We start from the raw sequence: 27,799 nt of genomic DNA on the forward strand, positions 1-27,799 counted from the left end.
CACCCATCTCCTTTTGAAAAACATAGTATTTGAGGTTTATTTTCCCAAACTTGCCCGTTTTCCAGAGTTTTAGCCTCTGAAAAGTCACTTTCTGAGCAACTCTAAACAAACAGGCTGATTTGCAGACTACATATGCATATTCATGAGTAGGTGTGCCTATAGACAAGACACTGACTTCCTTTAATGATGTTTAAAGCACAGAAAAGTCGATTTAGCATAACATGGGCCCTTTAAACAATGCCACCAACATTTTTAGGTTTTTGAATTGATACAACAAAAGTGCTTGGTTTTGTCAAAAGGGTTTGTTCTAGGGTCAGAGGTCCCATCATACAATAATTATTGCCTATTTTAGAAAAGACAAAGAGGCATCATGAAATGACAGAAAGATCATGTAACCTCAAGCAGCTGAATTATAAAGGTAGAGATTCCAAGTATTCTAACCGTAGGCGCCGATTCCGTGGGTGCTTCAGGGCTCGAGCACCTACGGAGATTGACAAACACCCACTGAGACACGAGTCACCGCCGCGCCACATTTTAATCAACGCCCCTCAAGTATGTAATTACACTTTAGGAATCTGTCATAAGAAACATTGAGGAAGTGTACTTGACAAGCATTTTCGCTTTACAGTATTAACTGCAGAATTTGCTGCATGGGACACTGTATAAAACATGCACATATGCAAACACGCATGCATCGGTATAATGTGTTCAATGTATCATCAACTTGTCAGTTACACCTAAATTTAGACCAATGTAAATCCCTCGTAGTTCTTGATCTGTAGCGTGATTATAGAACGCTAATGCAGTGTATGGGTGTGCTCATTACACACATGCACAGTGAAGACCTCTCAGGCGTTAAAAAGTAACCTCTGCACTTTATCAACTCATTTCAGCCTCTGACTGCAATCAGCTCTGCTCGACTGAGCTGGACCCAGCCCTGTGCTCGCTGATAGAATATTAAGGAAAAAAACAAAAAACAGATTTGAGTCTTAGAAACAGCCTTAACTGTGGTGCTCTGCAGTCATTTGTGGTTTGTCTGGCTGGGACTTTATCTCAGACTGATTTAGCTAACACAACTGTGATCTAGAATCCTTTGCACTTGTGGACTGCATGTGACATTTTCTAACGAATCAATGAATATAAAAACAGGTCGTAGCATGCACGTGACTCACTTTTTCGGAAACACTTACATCTTTGCCAACAAGATCCTCTTGATTTTCTACAATGCCCCATGGAGCGATGCCAATGGTGCAGATCTTTCCTCGAGACTTGGAAGCGTGGTCTTTCAGTGCATCACCCACGTGGCGAATCACGCCTGTGTGCAGATGCAGCAGTGCGTGCACAGATATTTAAGAGGATTTGAGAGAAAGAGAGGAAGAAAACACAGGTTTTGTCAGAGTCAAAGTACATACTAAAGTCAATTGATTCATGGTACAAGATCTATAACGGGCGGAGGAAAGCCAATGAAGTGTAGCAAAAAAGAACAAACACACACACACACATGCACACACACTGAAATAGCTTCAAACAGAGACAGGTTGTAGCTGAGGGTCTCTTGTTGTCCTCAGGGGAGCAGCAGCCAGACCTTCTTCTCCCATCTCTGCTTCTGACACTCATCCTTTCTCCACCTCCATCTTTTAACCCATGCCTCCATTCATTATTCAGGCCTTTATCTTATTTTCTGCCTCTGCACTCATTCTGTCACTAAATCTTGCATTCTATGTTCACATATCTAAGTCTGTATAGTTATCTTTCTTAATAAAGACTGTTAGTGCCTCTCTTTCATTAGATTTGCAAACCTTTATATGATTTAAAAAAAAGGAAAATTTTCATAATGAGACATCGTAATTAATTAATTAATTTCCTGTTCATTCTCAGGTATGATCATTATGCAACTCACATAAAAACCTTTATAGTTACTCACAGCACACTCACTTTGACCTACGTCTGTATTTAATATGCAGAATAGCCAGATTGAGGGATGACTGTGTGCATTAGGTGTCCTTAATGATCTTTAATCATCCATCCATCCATCCATTTTCTTCTGCTTTAACCGGGGCCGGGTTGCGGAGGCAGCAGTCTCAGTAGAGACGCCCAGACCTCCCGATCCACGCACACCACCTACAGCTGTTCTGGGGGAACCCCGAGGCGACACCAGGCCAGCTCAGAGACATAGTCCCTCCAGCGTGTCCTGGGCCTTCCACGAGGCCTCTTCCCAATAGGACATGCCTGAAACACCTCCCGAGGGAGGCGACCAGGAGGCATCCGAAACAGATGCCCGAGCCACCTCAGCTGGCTCCTTTTGACGTGAAGGAGCAGCGACTCTACTCCGAGCTCCTCCCGGGTGACTGAGCTTCTCACCCTATCTCAAAGGGTGCGCCCAGCCACCCTTCGAAGGAAACTCATTTCGGCCGCCTGTATCCAGATCATTAATCATCTCATGGCTTATCAATAGTACCTGGTTCCCTTAAATATTGTTAAACCACAAAATGAAATATTTTTTTAAACATTTACCTATCCACCTATTCATTGTATATTATCCATCAACCTCTTAGCATCTCTCCATTTGGCTCTATACCTGTGTTAACTCCTCCAGTGAAGATCCAGGCTCCCGTTGTCATGGCAGCCTTGATGAGCCCTTTGCCAAAGACCTGTTTGAGTTTGGGTTGAAGTTCAAAGTTCTGCAGACCTCCGTGAACTGAAATCAGCAGCTTTGGTAGCTCCAGCTGCCACTCCTTGGTCATGAGGTGAAGCAACAGGTCAGGCTTAGTGTCGTAAGACACTCGCACGTACTGTAGATAGAGGACGTGTCTGTCATCGACAAAGAAGTGCACATCTGCATAACAGTCAGGTTCACATGTGGCTGAGATGTTGTAATGCAACAAAGGATGCTGTGCAGATCTGAGCGTGATAAATCTGGAAATAATTACTTGTAAAACCCATGGAAACAAGCCTCGGAGAAGAGGAAGTGTTACGAGTGGCAGAGCGGCGTCGTATTCAAAGATACAAAAAAAGATTGTACAGATGTTTATAATGATTGAGAGTCATCATGCATTATAGATCATCTGTTTATCCATCTAATCCCACACTGAAAATCTCTCCTGACATGTGCTGGATGAATAATTTATACCTGGGAATAAAATGAGACGTTAATCAGGGTTAACTCTGAATTCCCAGAACCATTTTGGTGAGATTGAATTCTGTTACAGAGGTCAGTCCTTTTATACTCTGCAATCTGAATCTTTAATGCTTACACTGTAATCACAACATTGTTGACAATGGTGTGTTTTTCTGTTATCTTGAATATTTAGGTTAAAAAGAAATGCATTATTTTCACTGATGAACAATGCTCACAAATGTTAGGCTTTTATGTCCATGCCACTCATAGCTCTGACAGTGACAAATGCTTACCTATTCACATTTATTTAACAAAACTGATGAGAAAACTGTCAAGTGTTCATGTGTAGATGAGCTTGATTGAGAACCAATGGATCGGTGTAAGTGGGTGGCTCTTGAATATTTTTCATTTTGGTTTTTTCTCACAGTTGTGTTGTAAACTGCCTAGTGATAGTCAGTCAATCACAATATGTTATTATTTTTGCTATATTTTCAAAATTCTATACTTGTAATTAGAGTATTAGGACAATAAAAATGCAAAATGGTGCATTGTAACTTGTTTAATGAGGCTCAATAATTTTCTTAAAGTCTTACAGGTGAGCTGTTTCCTCACAAACATAAATATAACGCTGGGTTGGAGCACAGAGCGGAGGCTTCTTTAACCTTTGCACCAACTGGACCATGTAATACCATCTGCCAATAGAGACCTACATACTGTAAGGGTTAAAGCAAAGTAATAAGAAGTTATTCACCATGGCTTTGTTGGAGTGCCCTCCTCCCTGGAACTCAATGGTGCCGAAGGCATCGGTAGGGCTGAGCTGTGTGTGCTTGCTGATTGACCACTTCTCTGACAAGCTGTCATTCTTGGCCAGACGCTCTGCCTTATCATTCTGACTAGATGAAATCCCCGGCGGCAAACCCACATGTTGGCCTACCAGACGACCACAACAGCACCTTAACCCAAGGATGAAACAAGAGTGGATCAACAGCTGGTTAGTTTTACACACTTTAACAAAAAATACTGTAAAATGTTGGGAAGCCTGACTCTAAAGCAGAGGAAGTGATCTAGTGAGGAGGCAAAAAAGAGGCAAATTGTATGTGACAGAAGGAGAAGAGGCTGCTACAGTCATGTGGTCAGCTGGAAGGGGTGGACGTAGGTGCACTGACAGCTTGTCATCTGACTTTCATCTAGTGATTGGGTGGGGAGGTTTTGTAACTTGATTTTTTTTCCTTCCGTATCTGGTTCTCTCCCATGGTCCTCCTCAACTATTCCCTCAATGCTACACAAGTTTGCAGATTGACAGCTATGAATTGCATTATTCCTATGCTATCACAAGCCTATTCAAATCTGCAGAGCGCAGCTTTTATATTCTACATTTTAACCTTCTGGTGAGGAGTTGGAGCCCCAGGAGGAAAGGGAGTCAGAAGGCTTTGATTATCACTTCATGTTTCCATCATCTTTTACTGAGGGTACTTTGGCTTCCTCCTCTTTCTGCATCAGCGGAAGGGAGTATTTTAGACTAAAAGGAAAAAGCTGATTTGATCTCACAGAAAATTTCCCATTCCCTTTTTATCCTCTTCCTGCACTTGACTTCTCCATAAACTCAAATGGTTTCGTAAGTTTTGTTTACCTAACAAAATAAAGAGGTGTTTCTGGTGTCAGTATATGTTAGTGTGACTGGTGTGGTTCTCAGGAAGAACTTAAGGTTCTGATGATGCTTCATCATCTTCTACATCCAGCCTCCTCCCACTGATCCTTAACTATATGTCCTGCTTCCACCCTGTCTATTTGGTACAATAATAATAATGCATTGGATTTTATATAGCACTTTATCATCGACACTCAAAGCGCTTTACAGAATTAAGACATTTTTCTCTCACTCCACACTTAGTGGTGGTAAGCTACTTTTGCAGCCACAGACTGACGGAAGCAAGGCTGCCACAGTGCACCATCAGCCCCTCCGACCACCGCCAACACTCACGCATACAACATTCATACTAGGCAATGTGGGTGAAGTGCCTTGCCCAAGAACACAATGACAGATACCACTGTGGCACCTGGAATTATCAGTGGTCTCCCATCCAACTACTAATCAGGCCCAGACCTGCTTAGCTTCCGAGACCTAACACAATTGGGTAATGACAGGCTGGTATGGCCACTACAATGCTGACTGAACTAGGCCCCAGCAGACACTCTGTACCTGGTCTCTGATGAGGCCTACCCTATCAGGTTTAAAACAGCTTCTTTCCCTCTGCCACCATCCACATGAACATACCCCAAGTCACCCACTGAACCCCTCACCCCCACCCGATCACCACCTCCATGACAACATTATCTGCTGCACTGTATATATATATATATATATTTATATTTATCCTTTATTCTCTATCTATCCTTTATTTATCCCTCATCCTTTATATTTATCATTATTATTATTATTATTATTATTATTATTATTATTGTTGCTGGGTTGTTCTTTGTTTTTTTATTTTTTTTTGTAGTTTGTTTTGTGCACCAACTACCAAGACAAATTCCTTGTACTGTCCTTAAAACTCTACATGGCCATTAAAAACATTTCTGATTCTGATTAAAGTGGGGATACACCCCACACAGGACACCATGCTCTCGCAGGTCCAACACATGAACATGGATTACACTCACTCATCCACTTTATTAGTATGCATTTTTTTTTTTTTTTTACTTTAGGAGAAAACAGGAGTTCTCACTGAGTACTACTCAGACAGACCCACACAAGCCCAAGAGAAACATGCAAACCCCACACAAGGTCTGGATCTCAGAGTAAAAGGTTGAGACAGAGTTACCAGTGCTTAGTAAAGGTAAAATCAATGACTGGACCAATTTTTGGAACATCTAAAGCCATTCGAAGGTTCATAGTACACCTTAGAGGTCAAACATGATCCTTTATAGCTGTTAGCCAAAGTACTAACCACAAAGTCACCACACTAATTTAAATTAATATCATAAATTATATTACATTTAGACTAAGTACACAGCTGCTTGGAGTGAGTTATTCACATTTGGTCTTTGATCACCAGAGTGACAGGAGCTGGAAACCTTTGAGTTGCACTTGAAGAGTTCACTTCCCTGCAACCTGGTCTGTACCAACTCTGCCAACTGGACTCAGAAGGGACCAACAACGGTCCCCCTCCTTCGCATCACACAAGGTAGCAGAGATTGTAAAATTTACAACTGAACGTTAAATAAAATTTTCATACATTGATTACACACATGCTCAGATACAATCCGCTTTATTTTGTCTATTATCCTTAACAGCATATATCCTTGTTAATCACTTATTGGTTGTTGTTCATGTGTATTTTTATTCAAATCTTTAATTACTCTGATTATTGTAATCGATGATTGTCTGAATTTAAAGATTAGATAAGAGATGAAGAGTCCAACTCTGGTTATACTAAACATTATTGAGCAGTTTCATTTCAGAATTGTTATTATTCCCCACTCTTCATAATAAACCCTATTACCAGTTCGCGGGGGGTATTGGCGTAACAGTGAAGGAAGCAAACTGGTAATCGGAGGGTCACAGGTTCTAATTCAAACTCAGCCATCACTACTGTGGGATGTGAGCAGGTCTCATAATTTTAACTGCTCGTGCTGAATACAAATGTCTCTGTTAAATGAAATTGTAGTCTAGTAATAACCAGGGTGAAAGGTGGTCGTTTTTCAGCTGACAAGTGGCAAATCATCTTCACCATCTTTGACCTGGTGGCTGTGGACTTTTGCTCTAGGGCATGTTGGAAGACATTGGGTGAAAAGTCTTTTAACATTAGGTTTGTATAGTTTGTAAAATGAACACAGAAACTTTAATTTATCAACAGTTCCTCCATTTTATCACATTTTTAAACAAATATGAATGGTTAGGCTGGAAAGCAGACATGTGCTATACTCAAAGCAGTTTCCATAATGTTACTTACCTATGGGGGTCTTTGGCGCTCACTATGATATGAACACATTCTCTCTTGCTGAATGCCCTTTCTATCCACGATTTCTGAGCCTGTGGAGAAGAACACAGAGGACATTGGTGAGTTTGTGTTCAAAATGGAATCATGCTGTGAGCGTGGATAAGTGGTGGCAGAGAGACAGCAGAAACACCCTCTAGTCTTGGGGAAATAAGTGCTGAAGGAGTTTCCAGAGCTCATTTATGGCAGGTACTAAAACAGAGTGCTGGGTGTTCCACTCATGCTTTGCATAAAGCTGCACGAAAGAAAGCAGTGAAAGGACTTCATCATAGTCTTTTTGCAACTATTATGATGCAGAGGCAGCCACACAGTATAAACAAATTAGATACACATTCTCTCAGACATAATTAGCAAAGACAATCTATAAGATATGTTCCATGTTATTCAATTACTGGAGCCTGTTTCACGTGCAATGAATAGCTGAGATCCACTGAGGTTATAAAGTATGTCACGATCTACTTCTGACGTGCCTGCATGTGTAGCCCACAGGTAGTGTGAATATATTAATATATATGTGCTTGCATTTATTTGGGAGTTTGAGGTGATAAATCCACAGGTTCGTGTCACATGTTGCTGCTGGAATGGTGCATTTTCAAAATGACAAAGCTCTGCAGTTATTAGTTTGGAGGGTTTGAGTGACAACACAACTGACTGGAGCCAATTATCCTGCTGCAAAACCCACCAGAATGAGCTGAGAGATCCGACACAGGATTTTCTTCCAACTACATACTGTACATGCATGACCTATCGCAGGTATACAGAAGAACTCAAATGCAACGCAGGAAGGAGTAGAAAGAAACTGAAATATCTAAATAAGATTGAATAAACGGGCCCCACACTAAACAAGGAGGATAACTGAAATATTCCCCAGTCGGATTTGTTTATTAACAAAGAACACAGATTCCACACTTTACAACCAAAATCAGGAACTCTCCATAATTTCTAAGAGCTTGAAAGTCTCTCTTCACAGGTTGACCATCTAGCAAGAGACTGACTGAACAGAGGGAGTATATATAACCTCCTCCAACTTCACGAGGGAATGAGGAGCAGCTGTGGAGAGCAGGAAAACTGGGCAGGCAGGAAAACATGGACAGGAACAGGCAAAATCAAGGAACAGGGAGTGAATAAGGAGGTATACCAAGACTAAATAAGCAGACTCATGACATGACCTTTACGTGCAAACAAGTAAGCAGGAACCTCATCCGAGAGGCAAAAAACACTTTAAATGACTACAATGAAAATGTACGTCATGGGCAATGTCCGCTATTTATTTTAAGCAAGCACAATCCAAAATTATGCTGGTTACTCTGACAATGTGAATTTTTCCAGCAACTATGAAGGTTAAAATGATGCTCAATAGTTCCCTGCACAGAATATAGTGACCTGTAAGTAATACTGTTGCATTTTACAGTACACAAGAGGAGGATGGTTAACAGGCAATGAAATGTCACAAGTTGAAATACTGAAAGCCACTACAACACTTAGAAAAAAAACATGCTGTTTATGGTGGCATCTGCTATACGCTGTTAGGTCACTTATAAGAGTTTCAGGGTTCTGTGTTGTGTAGCACTGCGCACTTATGGACTGAGGCTTCAGATGTGGTTCCTAGAATCTGTTTGAGCCACTATCCCAGTGTGGGGTTCACTGCCTTGAGTTCTCCTACTACCACAGGGACCACGAGGGCTTTGAGCCTCCACATCTGCTCCAGTTGTTCATTGAACCCTTGAGACTTTTCACCTTCTTGTGTTCCTTCTTCCTAATGTTGCAGTCTACTGGTAGCATTACATCATTGATCACGGCCCTCTGCTGGTGTATGTAAACCATCACCATGACCGGTTGTTAGCCCTGTTGTCCCATCAGGATTTGTAAGCTTCCCGTTCATACTGGGTACAGATGTTCCTTACACTATCCCAGCCTTCTCCATGTAAGCAGATCCTGCCTGCATCTTACAACCAGCCACTATGTGCTGGACTGTCTCAGAGGCACCTTGGATGTGACCTGCTGTAGTAGAGCCTGGCCTCTATTGTTCTTGTGCTCAGTGCTAGTCTGTGAGCTGGAATGATTAGTACCTCTGTGCTGTTTTTTAGTCCAAACTTCCCCAGCCACTTCCTCTATCAAACTGGCCAAAGGAGGAGATTGAATACAAAGTTATCTGTACATTTAATTGAATTGAATTTAAAAAATAAATTATTCAAACACAGATTAGCAACTCTCAAATGACTCATTTGGGAGATGGGTAGTAGCGATAAAGAAGCTTTTTTTTTGTTATTTAAGATGCAGTCTTTTTTTTCCTGCTCAATATGCAGCTAAAAAAGGAGTGCACTTAAAAAGCAAAATTATGCACATATTCTTTATTGAGAGAGTAAAAAGACCAAGTGGTGGGTTGTAAAGTGGGTTTTAAAATGTAATATTCTGCATCATTAAGACAAAACTTCTTTTGGGTAAAAGTGATACCTGTAGGCTATCTACAATCTTCATATTTCCTTGCTGACATAGCAATTTAAATCATAATGGTTTAAGATATACACACAAACCAAGATAGTTTGTGGCAGTATGGAATGGTTTCCGAGTTTGAGCAGTTTAAGCAGTTTATGGCAATATCCAGAGGAATAATGATGGGCCATGATTACATTAGCATCTGGTATAGTAATGCAAACACCTTGCTGCAATGCCTTAATTTGGTTTGTTTTGTTTTCAGAACAGGGGTATATCCCTGGGCATCAAGTCATTTTGCTTGGCAATGCCAGTGATCATTTTCGCGGGCAAGTGTGGCTCAGTAGTAGAGTGGGTCGTCCAATAGCCAAAGGGTTGGAGGTTTGAATCCCGCCCTAGCCAAGTCATTGTCATCGTATCCTAGGGCAAAGCACTTTACCCACATTGTCTAGTATTAGTGTGGTGTGTGAGTGAGTATTGGGGGTGGTTGGAGGGACCGATAGCGCACTATGGCAGCCCCGCTTCTGTCAGTCTAACCCAGGGCAGGTGTGGCTACAATAGTAGCTTACCACCATTGTGTATGGAGTGAATAATAATGCCTTGTAAAGCGCTTTGAGTGTCTATAATAAAGCGTTATATAAAATCCAATGCATTATTATTACTTCTGCCAAGAGTGAAGTGCAGAAGCGGAGTGAAGTGTCTGCCTGTTAGTAGATCACTTGAAAAGTTAGGAATTTTCAGGATAAATGGGACAAGGAACAGGTGAATGGCTACCAAATGAAAAAAAAAAATATATATATATATATATATATATATATATATATATATATATCCCATCATTACACATCCACACTGTGGAACTTGTGATGATGTTGACAGGTAATCATGGTAACACAGCTCAATGCTGACAGGTAGTCATGGAAATCCTGAGTTATTATTGTTATGGTACCATATTTGCAAGTCTAATACCTGAACCCTTTTACAGATGCATGGCCCTGGGTAACTTCTGTTTGCATCACATCACTTCAATCTACTGTTCAGAAATGTTCCCTCCATTGTACAGACAAAGCTAAGACTTAGTTGATTGTCTTTTTCTTACAGCATTACTACAGCTGCCTTCTTTATTTGAGACAAAAAGCGTAAAACTGAACCATATCTACCTACACAGTGCATTGGTTTGAACTGTCTCTGGTTTGATCAAACAGTTGTTGTACAGTCTTGTGGAGGGTTTTAAGTTCAATTGAAAGTAAACTGATAAGAATAGGAGTGTTTCCGCAATGCCCTCTGCTTGGTTTAGCACAGACCATACAGGACTGTTGTGAAGGTAGCCTTAATGGAGGTACAAAAGTCACAAGGGGGAATATGGAAGATTTTTACCTAAAAATTGCTGTTAATTAATATTTGATTCAGTTTTACTTGACACTTTAATATGAGCAATTTGTAAAGCATCTAAAGTCAACTCGACCTTTTTCAGTAGGTGTCTGAGTGAGGTTTTGTGATTATTCTACCGACCCAATTTTAAACATGGGACACACGAGCCAGACTCCCAAACCGATGGCAGACAGGACACTATCTACTATAAAAACATGAAAACAAAGGGACGGAGCCTGTCTCTGCTTCACACTCTGGGAGAGCTGCTCCAGCTTCCCTCCCAGCCAGCAGTGCAGTGATCTGCTTTTACAGGGCTTTCCCCGCTGTCATGGCTACAAAAACACACGCCCCATCCGCCTGACTGGCCCCGTCACACCGAGGCATGCCAAAGCCAACTGCAATCATCAAAAATCAGGCCAGAACTGCACACGGACACACTTACCCTACCACCATACTTCCCACGATTAACCATTACTCTGGGGGGCTGAAAGGGCTGCTAATACAGATTACCCTGGCCACAGCAACTCAGCGGGGCCACAACGCCCCCAGCCCCATTCTTACTCTGACAGACTGTAGCTATGTATTCATCCGCCTGAGAGATAAAATAGGCCGATTCGATGTCAACTGCGAAGAAGGTTTCATAAATATGGAGAGACCTTTTAAAAGATGCCCTCAAGCAACCAAAAATCCACTTTAATGTCTGTTGTAAAACTTCTAGAAGTGAGTATTGTCCTTTTCTTTTCAAACCATCAGCTTGTCTACCCTGTCCATATTTTTCATTCTGAATGGAGCGCATACTTCCTTTCACAACCTGTTTTTTTTTTTGCATCTCTCGGGTACTTCTTCTCACTCACTTAGATGTTGCTTATGAGATATGACATGGCATGATGAGATGGCAACACGCACTCGCTTGCACTCCTTTGTGTAATTAAGATTTATCACCGGAGCACAGTCACAACCACTCACACAAACATACAAACTATCTGGCAAAACAGGGGGGTGCTTTTCTGTGTGTGTGTTTATTTGCGATAGCAAATGGCAAGCCACTGACAGTCTGTTGGGCTTTTGACTCCATTACGATCAGCCTGCACCACCTCAACTACCCTCTCCTCGCTGTCCTCCGTTCCCCTCGTGCCCCTATTGTGTCTCCTCTTTGTTATTGGCCGTGGCAGGATGCTGAATTGAGAACCATATCCAATCAACAGCTTTAATCTCTCTGCTCTCTATCTGTTCTGATCCTATTTTTTCGCTCTTTCATGCTTTTAAGAAGCAAAGGTGACTCAGCTTTTATATTATCATACAGGTGAGCAGCAACATGTAAGGCCATGGAAAATACAACCAAGTATGATTTAATGTTAAATACCGCTGGATTACCTCTCCTGTTATCCAGCTTCACCTTTTGATATATTCATTCATTCCTTTTCATTTGCTTTTCCCTCGATTAGGAATGGTTGCACAGAACACCCGTTGTTCACGAATTGATTTTACACTGGCGATAGACAGCGTTGCAAGTCCTAATGTTTAATTTTAAACAACAACGAAGTGGAAAAACCAATCACAAAGGCACTTAGTTTTGCTCAGCAAATATCAAAGTGAAACATACTGAAGTATAACAAAACAATAATGTACAATTATGCACTACTGCACTATTATCTTATTATTATTATTATTGTATTTTTGTATTTTTATTTTATTTCGTTATTATTATTATTATTATTATTATTATTATTATTAACTTGTTATTTTATTTAGTTTGCACATATTAGTCTAACTACTCTTATATATAAGTTTATACTTCTTTTTTTATTATTTATTTTTCTTTATTCTAGTTGATTGTTATTTAATGTTACACTATCTGAGAGAGCACAGGTCACCAAGACAAATTCCTCGTGTGTATTCATACACTCTTGGTCAGTAAAGTTGATTCTGATTCTGATGTATGACACGCATTCAGCCCTTTTAAACCAGCAGGTATATATGGACTACTGTATATTATTGTAGATTATTGTTACATTCTGAATAAGCTTTTTCAAAGGAATTTTTAGTGAATGCTATGTGTTCCAAAGTAACCAAAGCAAATCGCATGTGAAGATCTTGATGATGTTTTAATGTTTACTTTGTCCAACTCAATCAAACATGAGCAGTCCTGATCCATTCTTGAGGTTATTGAAGGTTTGTCTGAAAATACGCCTTTCTTTACTTACCTGAGTGTGTAGAGGAGCAGCACTGTGGTGGCTTTTCCTTTACACTCTTTACTCTTTGTAGTGTAAGAGACATAATCCAACGTAAAAACTAAACAGCTCTAAGTCAACCTGATCAGAGTCTAAGCTGCCAGCGACTGACCAAGTCTGGGACTAGTAGGACTGGAAGAGTGTGTGTGTGTGTGTGTGTGTGTGTGTGTGTGTGTGTGTGTGTGTGTGTGTGTGTGTGTGTGTGTGTGTGTGTGTGTGTGTGTGTGTGTGTGTGTGTGTGTGTGTGTGTGTGTGTGTGTGTGTGTGTGTGTGTTGAATGTTAGCTGTGTCGACCCCCATTCTATAAAAAGGGGTGGAGCTTCAGCACAGCTTTGGCCACATCTAGAAACTGATTGGATAGTTTAAGTGCCAACCCAGATGATTGACCTGAGTTGTGATCAATTAAGCGTAAATTTAATTGAACAGTCCTTCATTATATTATCCTGATGTGAATTCAAAGTCTGACAGCAGTTTCAAACCTTTGCACATTTACAACATTTACAATATGTTGCTTTTTGTCCAAAAATCCTATTAGCCTCAACCTACGTTGAACCTGATTAACATGGGTAAAAACAAATGGTAAATGGACTTGATTTTATATAGCGCTTTATCACCACACTGAAGCAGTCCCAAAGCGCTTTACACATCAGCTCATTCACCCATTCACTCTCACATTCACACACCAGTGGGACAGGACTGCCATGCAAGGCGCTAGTCGACCACTGGGAGCAACTTAGGGTTCAGTGTCTTGCCCAAGGACACTTCGACACATAGTCAGATACTGGGATCGAACCCCCAACCTCTCGATCAGAAGACGACCCACTACCACCTGAGCCACGGTCATAGTCATAGTTTGTTTGTTTGTTTGTTGATCGACCCAAATAGAAAGGCTGCATACAAAATATCAATGTAGAACTTATGGAACTGCCAGTGGATGAAATAAAACAAAGTAGCAACATAAACCAGTTTAAATCATATATTGTTTGTAAGTATATGAAAGAAGAGCAACAATTTTACCAAGAAAAGCAATAATATATAATATGTATATAATCGTATAAAATATATATTAATTATTACTCAATTAACATAATAAAAGATGTATATTGTGAGAGTAAATTATGAATTTAATTATTACCACTCTATATTTTGGATTATTTAAAATTCAATCGATGCAATTTGTATGGTAGTGTATATTAAATATTAATATCATGTATCATGTCATTACGTATGTGTATGTATGTATGTGTGTGTATATGTGTGCACATATATGTATATAGGTTTGATGTGTATGTATACACTGTATAGTTTATATTAAAAAAAAATCACATTTTTGACACACTATTGTGTAGAATATGTATTGAATTTGTATTGTAAAAATAGTGATATTAGTTTACTAATTTTTTAGTTTTTTGTAATGGGGTGGGTATAATTCAGCTTTTGCTTCCACCTACACCCTTTGGGCTGATTAGTTGGACACTTGAGTGTTGGTTTTTCAGTTTTATTTAATTTTTTCCTGAAGACTGTCGAAATCAATTCGTTCATTGAAATGGTCTTTACGAGACAGGATTAGTATTTCTATTTAAACTGTATTATTGGTGAAGTCTGACACTCGAAATATTGAACACAAACTTTTTTTTTTTTCTTAAGCAGTGCATGGGGAGCTTTAATTGGGTGTCGCCTGCTTTAGCAACAAATTAGAAGGTACCCTATGCGTCTTCTCCCTCAGCTGCTTTTTACTTAGAAATCCAGTCTGAAGGGACACTCAGAATTGGCAAGAGATCCTATTAGATGGAGCAACTTCCTATTTGCACATTAATGTCACATGGACACACATATCTGAGATTTACCCATTGCACCTTATTTTATACAATTCTAAGGTGATTTGAAAGCTCACCCTGTTTTTGATCAATGGGGATTTACAGACCTGTAGGTAACGGAAACAAGGTTTAATTATCAGGAGCAGCAAGAAAACAGGACACAAAGACTGTGATCAAAACTAAACTAAATGAAGTCTAGCAGTAAACACATAATAGTACATTCATAGTTAAACCCAGTCAAACACATACATAGGCAACAAGTAAAAAGCCTACAGGATAGGATTTTGTGTATCATTACAACCAAAGATGTTTAACATACTGTACACATGCACATTCACTCATCAGGCACACACCAGGTGTTGCTAGTCCAGAGGCAGCAGCAATAGGTTGAATTGTTTATAATGACAGATGTTTAATGTTCATTCTTCCTTTGTTTAGCTACCACTAACATCGGAAAGCTCAACACTTCACGGTTTTTAGTTTTACTACAAAAACAATGTTTGATGCTTTAATAAAAATACTGTTGCAGCACGACACAAAGATGAATTAGCCATTATTTAGGAACGCAATATTTATTTACAGTGACTTATTTGGTTTTATACATAAGTCTGAGATATAAAATTAGGGCCTTTCAGTGCTGACGTTAAGAATGTCAAATTAAATCAGAATCAAATTGAATCAGACTCAGAATCAAAATCAACTTTAATGGCCATGTATGTTATATACACGAGGAATCTGACTTGGTGAACTGTGCTCTCTAACAGTGTAAACATTAAATAAAAACAAAAAATACAAAAATATACACCTTTTAAGTCAAAGTATTAATAACCTATACAGTTAAACCTCTTAAAACTGTTGAGGACAGTATGTTTAATCTCACTAAGCAACACATTATCAATAATAATGCTAATTCAGCAACCCAATTTTCTTATTATGTAAGTGTCAGAATACAGTACGTTACTGCACATAAAGTTTAATGTCATTCCCACCTGCCTATACTGAGCGTGTGCCAATTTTGCATCAGACATTTTATGAATATGTAAAAAGGCAATTTTTTATGATTCCAGTATATACCAGAAAAGAACGGCAGCAGCTGCTGACAAAATCAACATTCACTCTTACAATGAACAACTTTTTCGCAGACACGTCTAATGGATTTGAAGAGAGCTCTTACGTAGGAGCCGTCATCTACTAAAATAACTACTTGTACTTATTGTATTTCATCAGGATGCTTTTAATGCACTGATGAAATTTATATTCATATTGAGGCGTAAAGATTTGTGACTGGGTTAAAACATTAAAATGGCGAGATATGATATATATTGTTTTAAAGAAAGGTGTTTGTTTTTATGTTGATATCAAGGGTTAAGTGGAAAAGTTTCTTGTGTTTTCTTCTTGTGGTCCATTGAGGACTACAATGACTAAAATTGTTCACCTAAGGTTTCATCTTCTTTAGACGCTAATACACATAGTGGCCCTCATTTTTTCAACCTTGCGTGAAAATGGGTGCAAATCTGAGTGCACATTATGAAACATTCATATCAATTCAATTAAATTCAACTTTATTTATATAGCGCAAATTACAACAAAGTCATCTCAATGCGCTTAACAAAATATAAAGTTCAAGTAAGAAAGAAAAAACCCGACAAGATCCACATGAACAAGTATTTAGCAACAATGGGAAGAAAAAAACTCCCTTTTAACAGAAAGAAATCTCCAGCAGAATCAGGTTCAGAGGTGGCAGCCATCTGCTGTGACTGGTTGGAGTTAGTGGACAGAATGACAAACAGAACAGGATAGAGAGATAGAACATCTGAGCGTCTCAGACTAGTTGAGCCGTGAAACTGCCAGGTCCAGCTTCAAGACACAGAAAACAGAAAAGAGAGAGAAGGGAGAGGAGAAGGCACAGACTGCAGAAAAACATGACACACTATTAGCAAGTCTGCCTGCATGGTTTTGGGCTTTGTTCCTAGTGGTTAGGTTAATGTCCACCATCTTGCGGCGTCTGCCATGGTCTGAAATGCTACCACTACAGACGAGACTTTGTCTTGTATTGGACGCACTTACTGGTCTGTGAGTGCGACCATTACAGACGAGACCCTGTCTCCTTTAAGTTAACACAATATACGCTTTAAGGTGTTGACCATCTGACGGCAGCTGAGGAGCAGCGTCTCCACCATCTGTAGATGAGGCCATCTTGGATGACCAATCCCTGGGTATCAATGATCGGGTGTTGATAGATGCGGCAGATGAATTTGATCATCATGTTAAGCCCTCAAATAATCCAGGTTCGGAGACCCCGCCCACTGAAGTAAAACAAACATTTGCAAGAAAATTAACGTTTTCGAGATGAAAATCAACATTCTCGCAGTTGAGGTGAAGAAAAACAAAGATGCTTTTTGGTCGTGTGAAAACTGGAATTTAAGGAGCTCATTTAAACGCTCTGTGGAAGAGAATAACGGAGGAAGTGAACAGCGCTTCCGTTGGAGCGGACTCAGGCTGAGGGTTGAATTAAATTCTCAAAAACTGAAAATGATGGTTTAAATGAAATGTTACTTATCCACGGTCTAAAAGCATAAATCCCTGTTATTTCATCAAGACAATTCTTTACATTCAGACTAGTCCGACTGGCGAGCCTGAGCCCGTTGCACCCCCGTCCCCCTCTCTCCTGCCATGTGCGCGCAGCTCAATCCTAGGCAGAGACCCTAGAGACACACATGAATATGACATTTATTGGCCTCAGTTGTCTGCATGCTTAAAGCAATAAATAAAATATTAAAATAAATGAACAAATCCTTTACAAAGCCTCTGCGGAGGCTGAGCTGTCACTGGTTCAGCTTTGGCACCTTGTGTAGGACTGATATACATCAGACATCGCTCCATTCACCAATGAAATGTCATGCAAAACAGGTTAAAATAATGTTCCTCTGTGCACATACAGCAGTGTTCCCACGCTGGTCCTACACAGCCACACACAAATCCACACACTCAGGTTTGCGTACACAAGGTTCTGCTGTTTACATGACGCTTGCCTTCACATTAAACCTTGTGGAGGAGCTAAACTGATGACAAATCTACCTAAAACTTTGTTTCAGTAACTGAGAACCAGTTTTAGTGATTACTCAGCATTTAATTATCTGAAATCTTGCAGACAAAAAGTCACAATAATCAATTATTTTAATAGGTTTTCTCCTCATGTGTTTGCCCCAAATTTCTCCAGCCTGATTCACAATTTACCTCGACTCACGTTAAGGATTACACTATAATCCAATGAAAGCAAATCCAACTTTTCACTCTCCAAGCTGCTAAATTAAAATCTAAAATCAAAAGGAAGCATCATTTCAATTTTCTATTCTTCTCGGAGTATTATGGAGCAAAGAAAAAACTCAACACTGATAAGCTGGCTCATCGTGCATTACCAAAAGTTACATCATATTTACAATGTTGCTTAATTAAAACTATAAAAACAACTAAATTAATACTTAATCTTTGTTAAATTCCAGACAGTACAAAAATTACAACTGTTTGAAGCTCGCAGTGTTCTCCTTCCACATTATGTATTTAAGTTCCTGGTATTCCGGTAACTCTGCTCTCTTTCTTTCACACATTGGAAGACTTGTATACTACTTTTTTAAAAACAACAAAATAAAATTAGCAGTATTTTACTTATAAAAAACACACACACACACACACACAAGATCCAATTTTAGGGCTTCTATCAAGTTATTTTATCATCTTCTACAGCATTGGTCACAAAACCTGTGACTATCCGTTTCCTGTATGTGACACATTAAATCCATATAGCCTTGAATGGATCTGTGCTGAAATGGGATTTCAGACATCCTATAGTGTAATGTCTTAAATCAGGTTCCAATGCAATTGATGGAGTGACTGGCAGAGAAGTTATGGATTGCTGCTATTACGCAGCTTTGCCTGTGGACACTAAAACCCGCCTAAAGGTGTATTTCGATTTCATTTAGCATTGGAATGCAGTGCACTTGATTTATATTAAATCTAATTGAAAAAATCTATATCCCTTGATGCAATAAATCAGAGTCCTCAGTGTTTCATATTGTAATGGCTAAGTTTCAGTGGAGTGGACTGAGACAAGTGTTTAATGTGGCCAGGATAGGAGGGAGGGCGGTGAACTGAATAAGAGGTCCCCAGAAACATTTCCCCATAAAAAAAAAAACGTTCCTTGCCTCACGGTGACGGCGTTTAATTTTGTCCATTTTCGCGTTGAACAGTAGACTCTGTTTTCATTGGTTGATTCCATCATTCCGTCCGCAATTCTGTTAACGTGGATTTTATATGGCCCTAAATAATAATGTACGATTTTCACAAAATCACACGGCACACCCTGACTTGCCTCAAGGCACACCGTATGGGCACCACTGTGTTAAGTCAAAGGGCCTGAAGGGTATAAACTTTCATTTTTTGGATCTGCAGGTACCTGGATTTCCTTCCACAGTCTCAACACCTCACTGTAACGCACAGATTAAAGCACAGAGAATATGGGATGACAGTGCTGCTAGTTTATTAATGATTATGTACTGTTCTGTAAGCCTTGAGATTTCTATTTCAGTTTAAATTTCTAATAATGTTTCAAGAATTGAGAGATTCAAAGATCTGTTTGCTTGTTATTTTTTTTTAGATTTTTCAAGGGCAGATTATTTTAAGTCCAAACCATGAAGGATCACTACTTACTTACCTGTATATTGTTATTACAAAATATTTTTAAGACAAATTTTTGTGACAAAGTATTATTATTGACAAAGTATTTTTCTGTATGCCGGGGTCAGGACAAGTGTCTTTATTTTATTTCACCCTACTCCAGGAGAGCCCTGCACAGTGAATTTGGAGCATAACATGCCATAAAAAGATGAAAAGTACAACTAAACTGTCCAATTGTCACACAATGTACAGAACATGATCGCATGGCCTGTGTAACGCTGGGCTTTCTTTTAGAAATTAGAAATGCAGGAGAAAGACAGTTCAACGTAGGGTCCATTTTGTATGTCAGTTTATCAATGCAGTAAATGCGTTTTATGACGCTATGACAGAATGAAATTAAATAGTCACTGTATCCAATAGATCAGTGGTTCTCAAAATTTTTAGGCTCAAAGTTCTCTAACTTTTGAATCCAAGCACCCCCTTATGTCTGACTAGAACATTTTGCTCAAAATTCTGTGAAAAAACAACTATAAAGCAAAATGATGGAATGAATGGGTGATTGCACACATTTGTAAGAATATCATCAGTCTATTAAATGAAGGAACGTATGTGTGTGTGTGTGTGTGTGTGCGCGTGTGGAGCGCATATCTCCCTGACGCAGTGTTGGTTCGTGCTGAAACTTTTTTCAAAGCTTGCACACATGCCAAGTGTGTGCATCCATTATTTTGGACTTATTTGGTGATTGCCTTTCAAAACGTATGATTTTATTTTGAAATCAACGCAGTCAACGCGGCTGCATGCACACAAGCTGAGAGACTCAAATAGTTCCCGGAAGTTATTGGCGGCCAATTCAAATCCAATGATTCCGAGTGACATAACTGGGATTTTAGGTTATTTGTCATCAATAACTGCATTGATTTACGGACAGGACATGAGAGGGGGGAGGGGCGTCGTAGCTGCACGCACACAGAACCGTTTAGAGAGAGAGTTGCGACACTCAAATAGTTCCTGGAAGTTGTTGGCGGCCAATGGCAGCGACTGTGCTCAAAACAAATAGCAAAGCATGCACACAGCTTTATAAATGCTGATATTTTCACCACGTGTTTAGTTTGGTTTTTCCTTACCAATGGTGGGTCTAAGGACTCTCCAGGACATTTATTATCCCTTTGCTTCAGTCCAGCAAACATTAGTGCAAACTTTATCAATTTATCATGCGCATGTCCATCTACCTATAAAAGCAAGGGAGGTCTGTGTGTGTGCGTGTGTGCGTGCGTGCGTGTGGAGCAAATATCTCCCCGACGCGGTGCGAGTTTGACCTGAAACTTGGTCAACGGGTTCCAAATACCCCAAGTGTGTGTATCTGTTATTTTGGATTAACTTTGTCATTTCCAAATGTTTATTTTAATTTTATTTCACTTCTGGACGGCCCCGAAATGAAACCTATTCAACTTTTGACCTCAAGGTGTGAGGGGGCGCGAGCGCACCATCTACATCTATTTCACTGCACAGCTCCTCACACGAGCAAGAGTCCGAGCCAATCGCTGCGCACACAGCCAAGCAGACACAGACTGCACACACACAAGTGAGAGAGAGGGAGATAGTTTAGACCGAAACACGGGAGCTCTCTGAATAGACCGTCAGCCACTGGTGAGTCTTTTGCAGACACGTTTCCCATTGTTTAAACCATATAACTGTTGATCAATAATGCGCTGTTTCACTAGAGTCGGTATTGAACTCAAACTGTTCAATACTCCATCTGGAAAACTGCGGATTCTCTGTGGTGTCGTGAAGCTAAGCTCTGACCACTCGGTCAGATGATGATGTCGTTTCAAAACGTTAGTTTGACCGTACGCTATTGAGACCGGACGGACCTCACCCGGAAGTGATTGACGGCAATGACTGCTGTGTTGAACGCTACACATTTCTCTGCAGCGCGTGTGTGAGAGAGAAAAAAACATATATTACAGAAAAATACACCAAACAACAACAAAAATATGAAAATGACTCAAAATACACTAAACTAAATACTTATCCAAAAAATACACTAAAATGACAACAGAAATGCACGAAACTAAGTATTTATACAAAAAAATACACAAAATAACAGAAATGAACAAAATTACACAAAATGACTCCAGAATGACACTACAATTGCAAAACACACAAAAACACAACAGAAAGATACGCAAATACACATAATGACTCCAAAAGACATACATTACAGAAAGATACACCAAACAAAAAAAAATATAAAAGTGAGTAAAAAAAGCAACAAACACATTTATCATGTTCATGTCCCATAGAATTAAACCAGGGAAATCGTACACGCTGTTTTATTTTGCACCTGTAAATATACCCCTTTATAACACTACAGAGTACAGAGCATGTACACCTTTTTGTACATCCAACCTTCAAACACATACTCATTTGTCTCAACAACTCTGTCTCCACCCTCTCCTCTGCACACACCCAACACAGCATAACGTGGATGGCTGTTCATCATAGGAATGGGATCCACACAAGGTTCCTGCTGCTTAACAGAAGGTTTTCCTTGCCGCCATGATGAATTCATGTTGGGTGTGGGATACATATGTATGTGCATATACGTATATATGCATATGTGTGTATCCATAAAATGAAGGGTCCGTCCTTAAGACTGCTCTACTGTAAAGTGTCTTGAGATACCATTGGTTATGATTTGGCGCTATACAAATAAAAGATTGATTGATTGATTGATTTGGTCATAATTGACAACTCTACTTAAGCTCCCACTATATAATACATACTTCCGACGGGCACTGTATTAGTTTTCTAAATAAGTGAAATGAAACAGTATTTAGTGCCTCCTGTATATATACTGTATATATATTTATTTCTATAGTTTTTATCTCCTGCCTGATGTGGGACTAACACTGACCTTTGTATTGTCAGTTCATGTTCTAAGATCATTCATTCATTTTTTGTGTTTGTGTCATTTTTGTGTGTTTTTGGTGTCATTTTGTTGTTGTTTGTCTGATCTGTTTTATTATTCAATATATTTCTCTCTTTTTTTGTGTGTTTGTGTTTTGTTGGTATTATTTAAATGATTCTGTGTGTGTGTGTGCATTTTGTATGTTTCTCTGTTTTATTTTGTGTATTTTGTAGTGATCTTATGTATTTTTCTCCCATTTAGTGTGTTTTGTCATTATTTTGTGAGTTACTGGGTAATATTTAGTATGATGATAAAAATAAACATTATAAAACCCCATATTTGTAATGCTTTCATTTGTTAATTTTCCTCTCTCTCAAGCACCCCCTGGAGTGCCATAGCATACCCCCTAGGGGTACACATACCCCCATTTGAGAAACACTGCAACAGATGATGTGTATTTGTATAAAAGTATAAAACCTCATTTACCAAAATGCACAAACGTAAAAGCATTCAGAATAATGAAAAGGTTCTGAGCATGTGCTCTATTTTCCTCTTTAGCATGCAGCCACGAGTAACACATGCTTATTTGTGTGCATCTTTGCTGAATGAGCGAGCGCAATGAGAGAACGCTTGCTTGTTTTAGCGCCCGTCGTTTTCCATCCATCTCCTGAGGCTAGAATAAGCAGCTCCCTTTCCCACAGGCTTCCACTAAGCCTTGCTGAGCATCTGGCCATGCAGGGCCTAATCAACAATGGCATGGTCATTCTTTCTGTGACAGGGGGTGTGTGGATGGGGGGGGTATAGGTTCACACTTTTGGGAGGTTGGAGGAAGGATGAGCTGATGTCAGCATGTGAATAGTAACAGAGTGAGAGAATAGTGAAGTGGGAACGGAAAAGGAATATGAGGGGTTACAGAGGTGAGTGGTGCGATCAGATGTGAGTTTGAGGTAAGGGTAGGGTAGGGTAGTGTTGTGTTCAAGACCGCACTATCCGAGACCAAGACTTGCCCGAGACCAGCATGCACCGAGACCAAGACAAGACCAAGACTTTCGGGAGCCGAGACCGAGTCAAGACCAAGACCGAGACAAACCGAGACCAAGACCAAGACCAAGACCAAGACCATAAACATTTTTTTTTTCAATTTAAAAAAATAAATAAATAAATAAAATTATGGCAAGGTTCAACAGTTAAATAACATCTCTCTTTAATTTTAGTTTATTTTAAATACATTTGACGGACAAAAAAAAAGGTGCCTGCAAAAAATTAACTAAAATATTAAAACTACTACTGCTACTGATACATTCACAATTATTCTACATATTTGAAAACAAGATTTTTATGTCAGCTGAATGTACAGCAAGTGTTTAAAAGCATTTCTGCCAAGAAATAATGATTCTTTATTCTGATTCTTTCAGTTGTTCAGGTTTAACAGGTCACAGATTTCACAAGATAAGATTTTAGTTTGAAAAAGCCTTTACACAGGTTATTTTTATTAATTCACTTAGTTGATATAGTTTAATTTGGTTGCTGTAATATAACTGGATATTCAATTCACAAAGATTTCCAACTGTAACTGTAAAAGTGAAACTTTCTGAAATAAAACTAAAAACAAGTTGTCAGCAGTGTAAAAAACATAGAGCTACAGGTAGATGTGAAACTAAATAAAACAAACTCAAACCCTGGAAAAGTCATGTAACAAATTAATCAATAGTTATTATATATATATATATATATATATATATATATATATATATATATATATATATATATATATATAATTATTATTATTCTGGATACAGTGGAAACAGAAACTATAAAAAATAATTATATTTTGAACCTGTTTATATTGTGGGGAACATATTATATACATACATGTAATTGGAGTCTAAAGTCACAAAAAAACCACCACTTTAAAAATATTTAATATTATTTGAGTGCAACTCTGCGGCGATGACGCGCTGGTGACGACAAAAACCAAGATGGCGGCGGCCCGGACTACAGCCGACATTATGTAATAAAGCCTTAAAAGACATGGATATAATGAAAAGAGTGGATGGACAGATGCATAAACATGCAGACTTTCACACGGACACACACGGACTTATTAAACACACACAAACTTATTAAACACACACGGACTTATTAAACACACACGGACCTCAGTAAACACGGTAAACGGAACAGGCTTTATCGCTCGGCTGGCACTAGGACCCAGAAGCAGAGTAAGTGCGTCCCCTATCCAGCATTCACAGGCTGTAATATCATCAGTTTATCATTTTACCAGTTGTTAGAGCTACTGTCTTTACCAGGGAGATCATATTTATTACTGGTGATTGTTTTCAGGAGTTTTACTGGGATTTTTACCGGTGATTAGTTCATTTCTGCCATGCGCTCCGCGGTCCAAACTGACACCGGAGCCACACAGTATGAATGTGTCACACACGTCACTCAGTAACAATAAGGAAGGTTGTGGTCATTATACGGGGTGGATTAATTAATGAATAAAGGATTGTTTTATCCCGTTCTTCTCCGTGTTATTATCACATTATAAAAATGTTTAAAAATAGCAGGAATTAGTGCTGGTCTCGAACGGTCTTGACGGAAAATCCCGAGTCCGGGCAGCCCGAGTCCAAGACAAGACCGAGTCAAAATGCTTCAGAGTCCGAGACAAGACCAAGACCTTTAAAATTTGGTCTCGAGACCAAGACCGGTCTTGACCACCACAACACTAGGGTAGGGGACACGGGGTGTGTAGTGAGAGATATTAGGAGGACGTGGCACAAGTTAGTTTTTGTTAGAGAGCTTATGTGAGAGGCAGTTAGGGGTCGAAACGTCTCCCGAGAAAGAGAAAGTGGAAAGAGGTGAAGACGGGCAATGGCAAAAGAAAAAAGGAAGGAAACCTTCAGATGACTTGGACCAGTGTCTCCAACTTTTTTGGGTCAAGTACCTCCTTTTCTCTTATTTCTGAATTTAAGTACTCCCTTTGTCCGACTACAACATTTTGCTTAGAAAACTATTTAAAAGCAACTATAGAATGGAATGACCGAGCGATAACGCATTTTAAAGAATCTCATTTTGTATATAAGTGAAAAGAAACAATATTTAGTGCAGTGGTTCCCAACCTTTTTTGGATTGTGACCCCATTTTGATATCAAGAATTTCTGGCGACCCCAAAGACACAAAGTGAAAGAATAGAAATACAGTTGCTTAAGAATGTGTTTCATTTAAAAAATGATATCAATGATTTAAAATTTCAAAAATCTTTTTACATTTTTCAGAAATTTCAGGCAACCCCATTTAAACTCTAGGTGAACCCACATGGGTCCCGAGCCCAAGGTTGAAAAACACTAATTTATTGGCTCCTGAATAGATTTATTTCTATAGTTTTTATCCTTTTTAGTAATCTCACGCCTGGGGTGGGACCAAACTGACCCTTTTTTTTGGTGGTAATTTTCCACTCTGTCAAGTACCCCCTGTAGTGCCATCATGTATCCCTAGGTGTACACATACCCCCATTTGAGAAACACTGACCTAGACACAACTGAAACTAGGGAAAACACACTCACTTAGGCTCATTGAAAGATAAAAAATAGGCTCACTGGTTAATTAGTCTGCATGTCAAAATGAGGTCAGCCGACAGAGAAACTTCATATCAGAGGAAATGAGAAGCACACACTGAAGGGAAATGATGAAAAAGAAGCAGCAAAGCCCTGTGAATGGCAGGCACCAGTTAACTGCATCCAGCTTAATGATCTCTTGTCTGTCAGCTCAACCAAGCTTTGATGGACACACGTCCAGCAGCAGCAGAGATGATCAGACCCACATCAGCAAAAGGAGGATGAAGACATTGTTTGTCTTTGTTTTTTGTGCTGTTAAGTAGGTATGAGCACTACAATCACAATGTGTTTAGTTCTGTGTTGTATTGATTTATTGAGTGCTTTTCACCCTATGTGCATGGACAGGTCAACATGCTGCAATCTTGTCATTTCATGTTATATTGGATTTCGTTGTGTGTACATCACAGTCCCATTAAGATCACTTTGACTTTAAAAAAAAAAGGAGAAAAAAGCCAAAATACATCACAGCCATGTCCATAAAACACGCTACAAATTACTTGTAACTATCTAAATTGGAAATAGGGGAAGCTATTTAATTTTTTTCTAAAATATAAAATACATTTTATCTCCACTTTTTAACTCATATGTGAACCTTTAATATTATGCTTGTCAAACATTTAGGCAGTGATTATTTTAATTTGGCATAAATACTAGCAATGAATGAACCACTTTGATCATGTTGTTTGCAGGCCATTTTCATTATAAGCCAAATTACATTTGGTTTTAAGCATTTGGACATGAATAACAACAATCTATCACTCAAAACATTATAATGTTGTAAAATATGTAATTTTATAATTAATTGTAAAAATGATATATCATGTGTTGTATATTATATCATATTTATTATTAAGGATCAAATTTATGAGAAAAAAAAATGCTGATGAAATGTATAGAAATGTATATAAGATTATGATACAGATAAGATTTGGTACTCTGACTTTGACAATTTGACAATAAACAATGTAATACACCTAAATCAGCGTTGCATTAATACAGTAAGAAAGCCCAGGATGGACAAAAGACAAGTCATATGTGTGAGTATAAATGTTTCTGCAGATTCCTTATCTACCCTCCCACAGTGCAAAACAAGGGTTTTAGGTTGATCGGTATCTCTAATGTAAAATGTAAAATTTGGATTCTTTTAGTTTGCAAAATAAGGAAAGATACGTTGACTTTGACTGATGTGAACGTAAAAGTGAATATGCATACAGGATAAATGAAGAACTTATCCAGGATTTACCTTTTTTAGTCAATTATGAATGCGACTGTGATGATGAGGCATTTGACAGAAATCAATCAATAATTGATGCACATAGTGTCAGTCAGTGTTACGTGACAAAGTGTATATATAGGATGGACTTGGTAAATGGACTTGATTTATATAGTGCTTTATCACCACACTGAAGCAGTCTCAAAGCGCTTTACATATCAGCTCATTCACCCAATCACTCTCACATTCACACACCAGTGGGACAGGACTGCCATGCAAGGCGCTAGTCGACCACCGGGAACAACTTAGGGTTCAGTGTCTTGCCCAAGGACACTTCGACACATAGTCAGGTACTGGGATCGAACCCCCAACCTCTCGATCAGAAGACGACCCTCTACCACCTGAGCCACGGTCGC

General features: G+C 39.1%; 1 protein-coding gene across 13 annotated transcripts in view; it reads right to left on the reverse strand.

Annotated features, from left to right (window-relative positions):
- Positions 1–27,799, reverse strand: part of trpm3 (transient receptor potential cation channel, subfamily M, member 3) — a 221,555-nt gene that overhangs the window by 80,173 nt on the left and 113,583 nt on the right. For all 13 annotated transcript variants that reach the window (XM_028458380.1, XM_028458383.1, XM_028458377.1 and 10 more), the window contains exons 2-5: positions 7,072–7,151; positions 3,870–4,071; positions 2,579–2,792; positions 1,191–1,315 (exon numbers count right to left, since the gene is read on the reverse strand). In XM_028458380.1, the coding sequence (XP_028314181.1) occupies positions 1,191–1,315; positions 2,579–2,792; positions 3,870–4,071; positions 7,072–7,151 (621 nt within the window). The remainder of the gene's footprint in view (positions 1–1,190; positions 1,316–2,578; positions 2,793–3,869; positions 4,072–7,071; positions 7,152–27,799) is intronic.

This window comes from Gouania willdenowi, chromosome 9 (assembly GCF_900634775.1).
Source record: "Gouania willdenowi chromosome 9, fGouWil2.1, whole genome shotgun sequence".
Taxonomy (NCBI): domain Eukaryota; kingdom Metazoa; phylum Chordata; class Actinopteri; order Blenniiformes; family Gobiesocidae; genus Gouania; species Gouania willdenowi.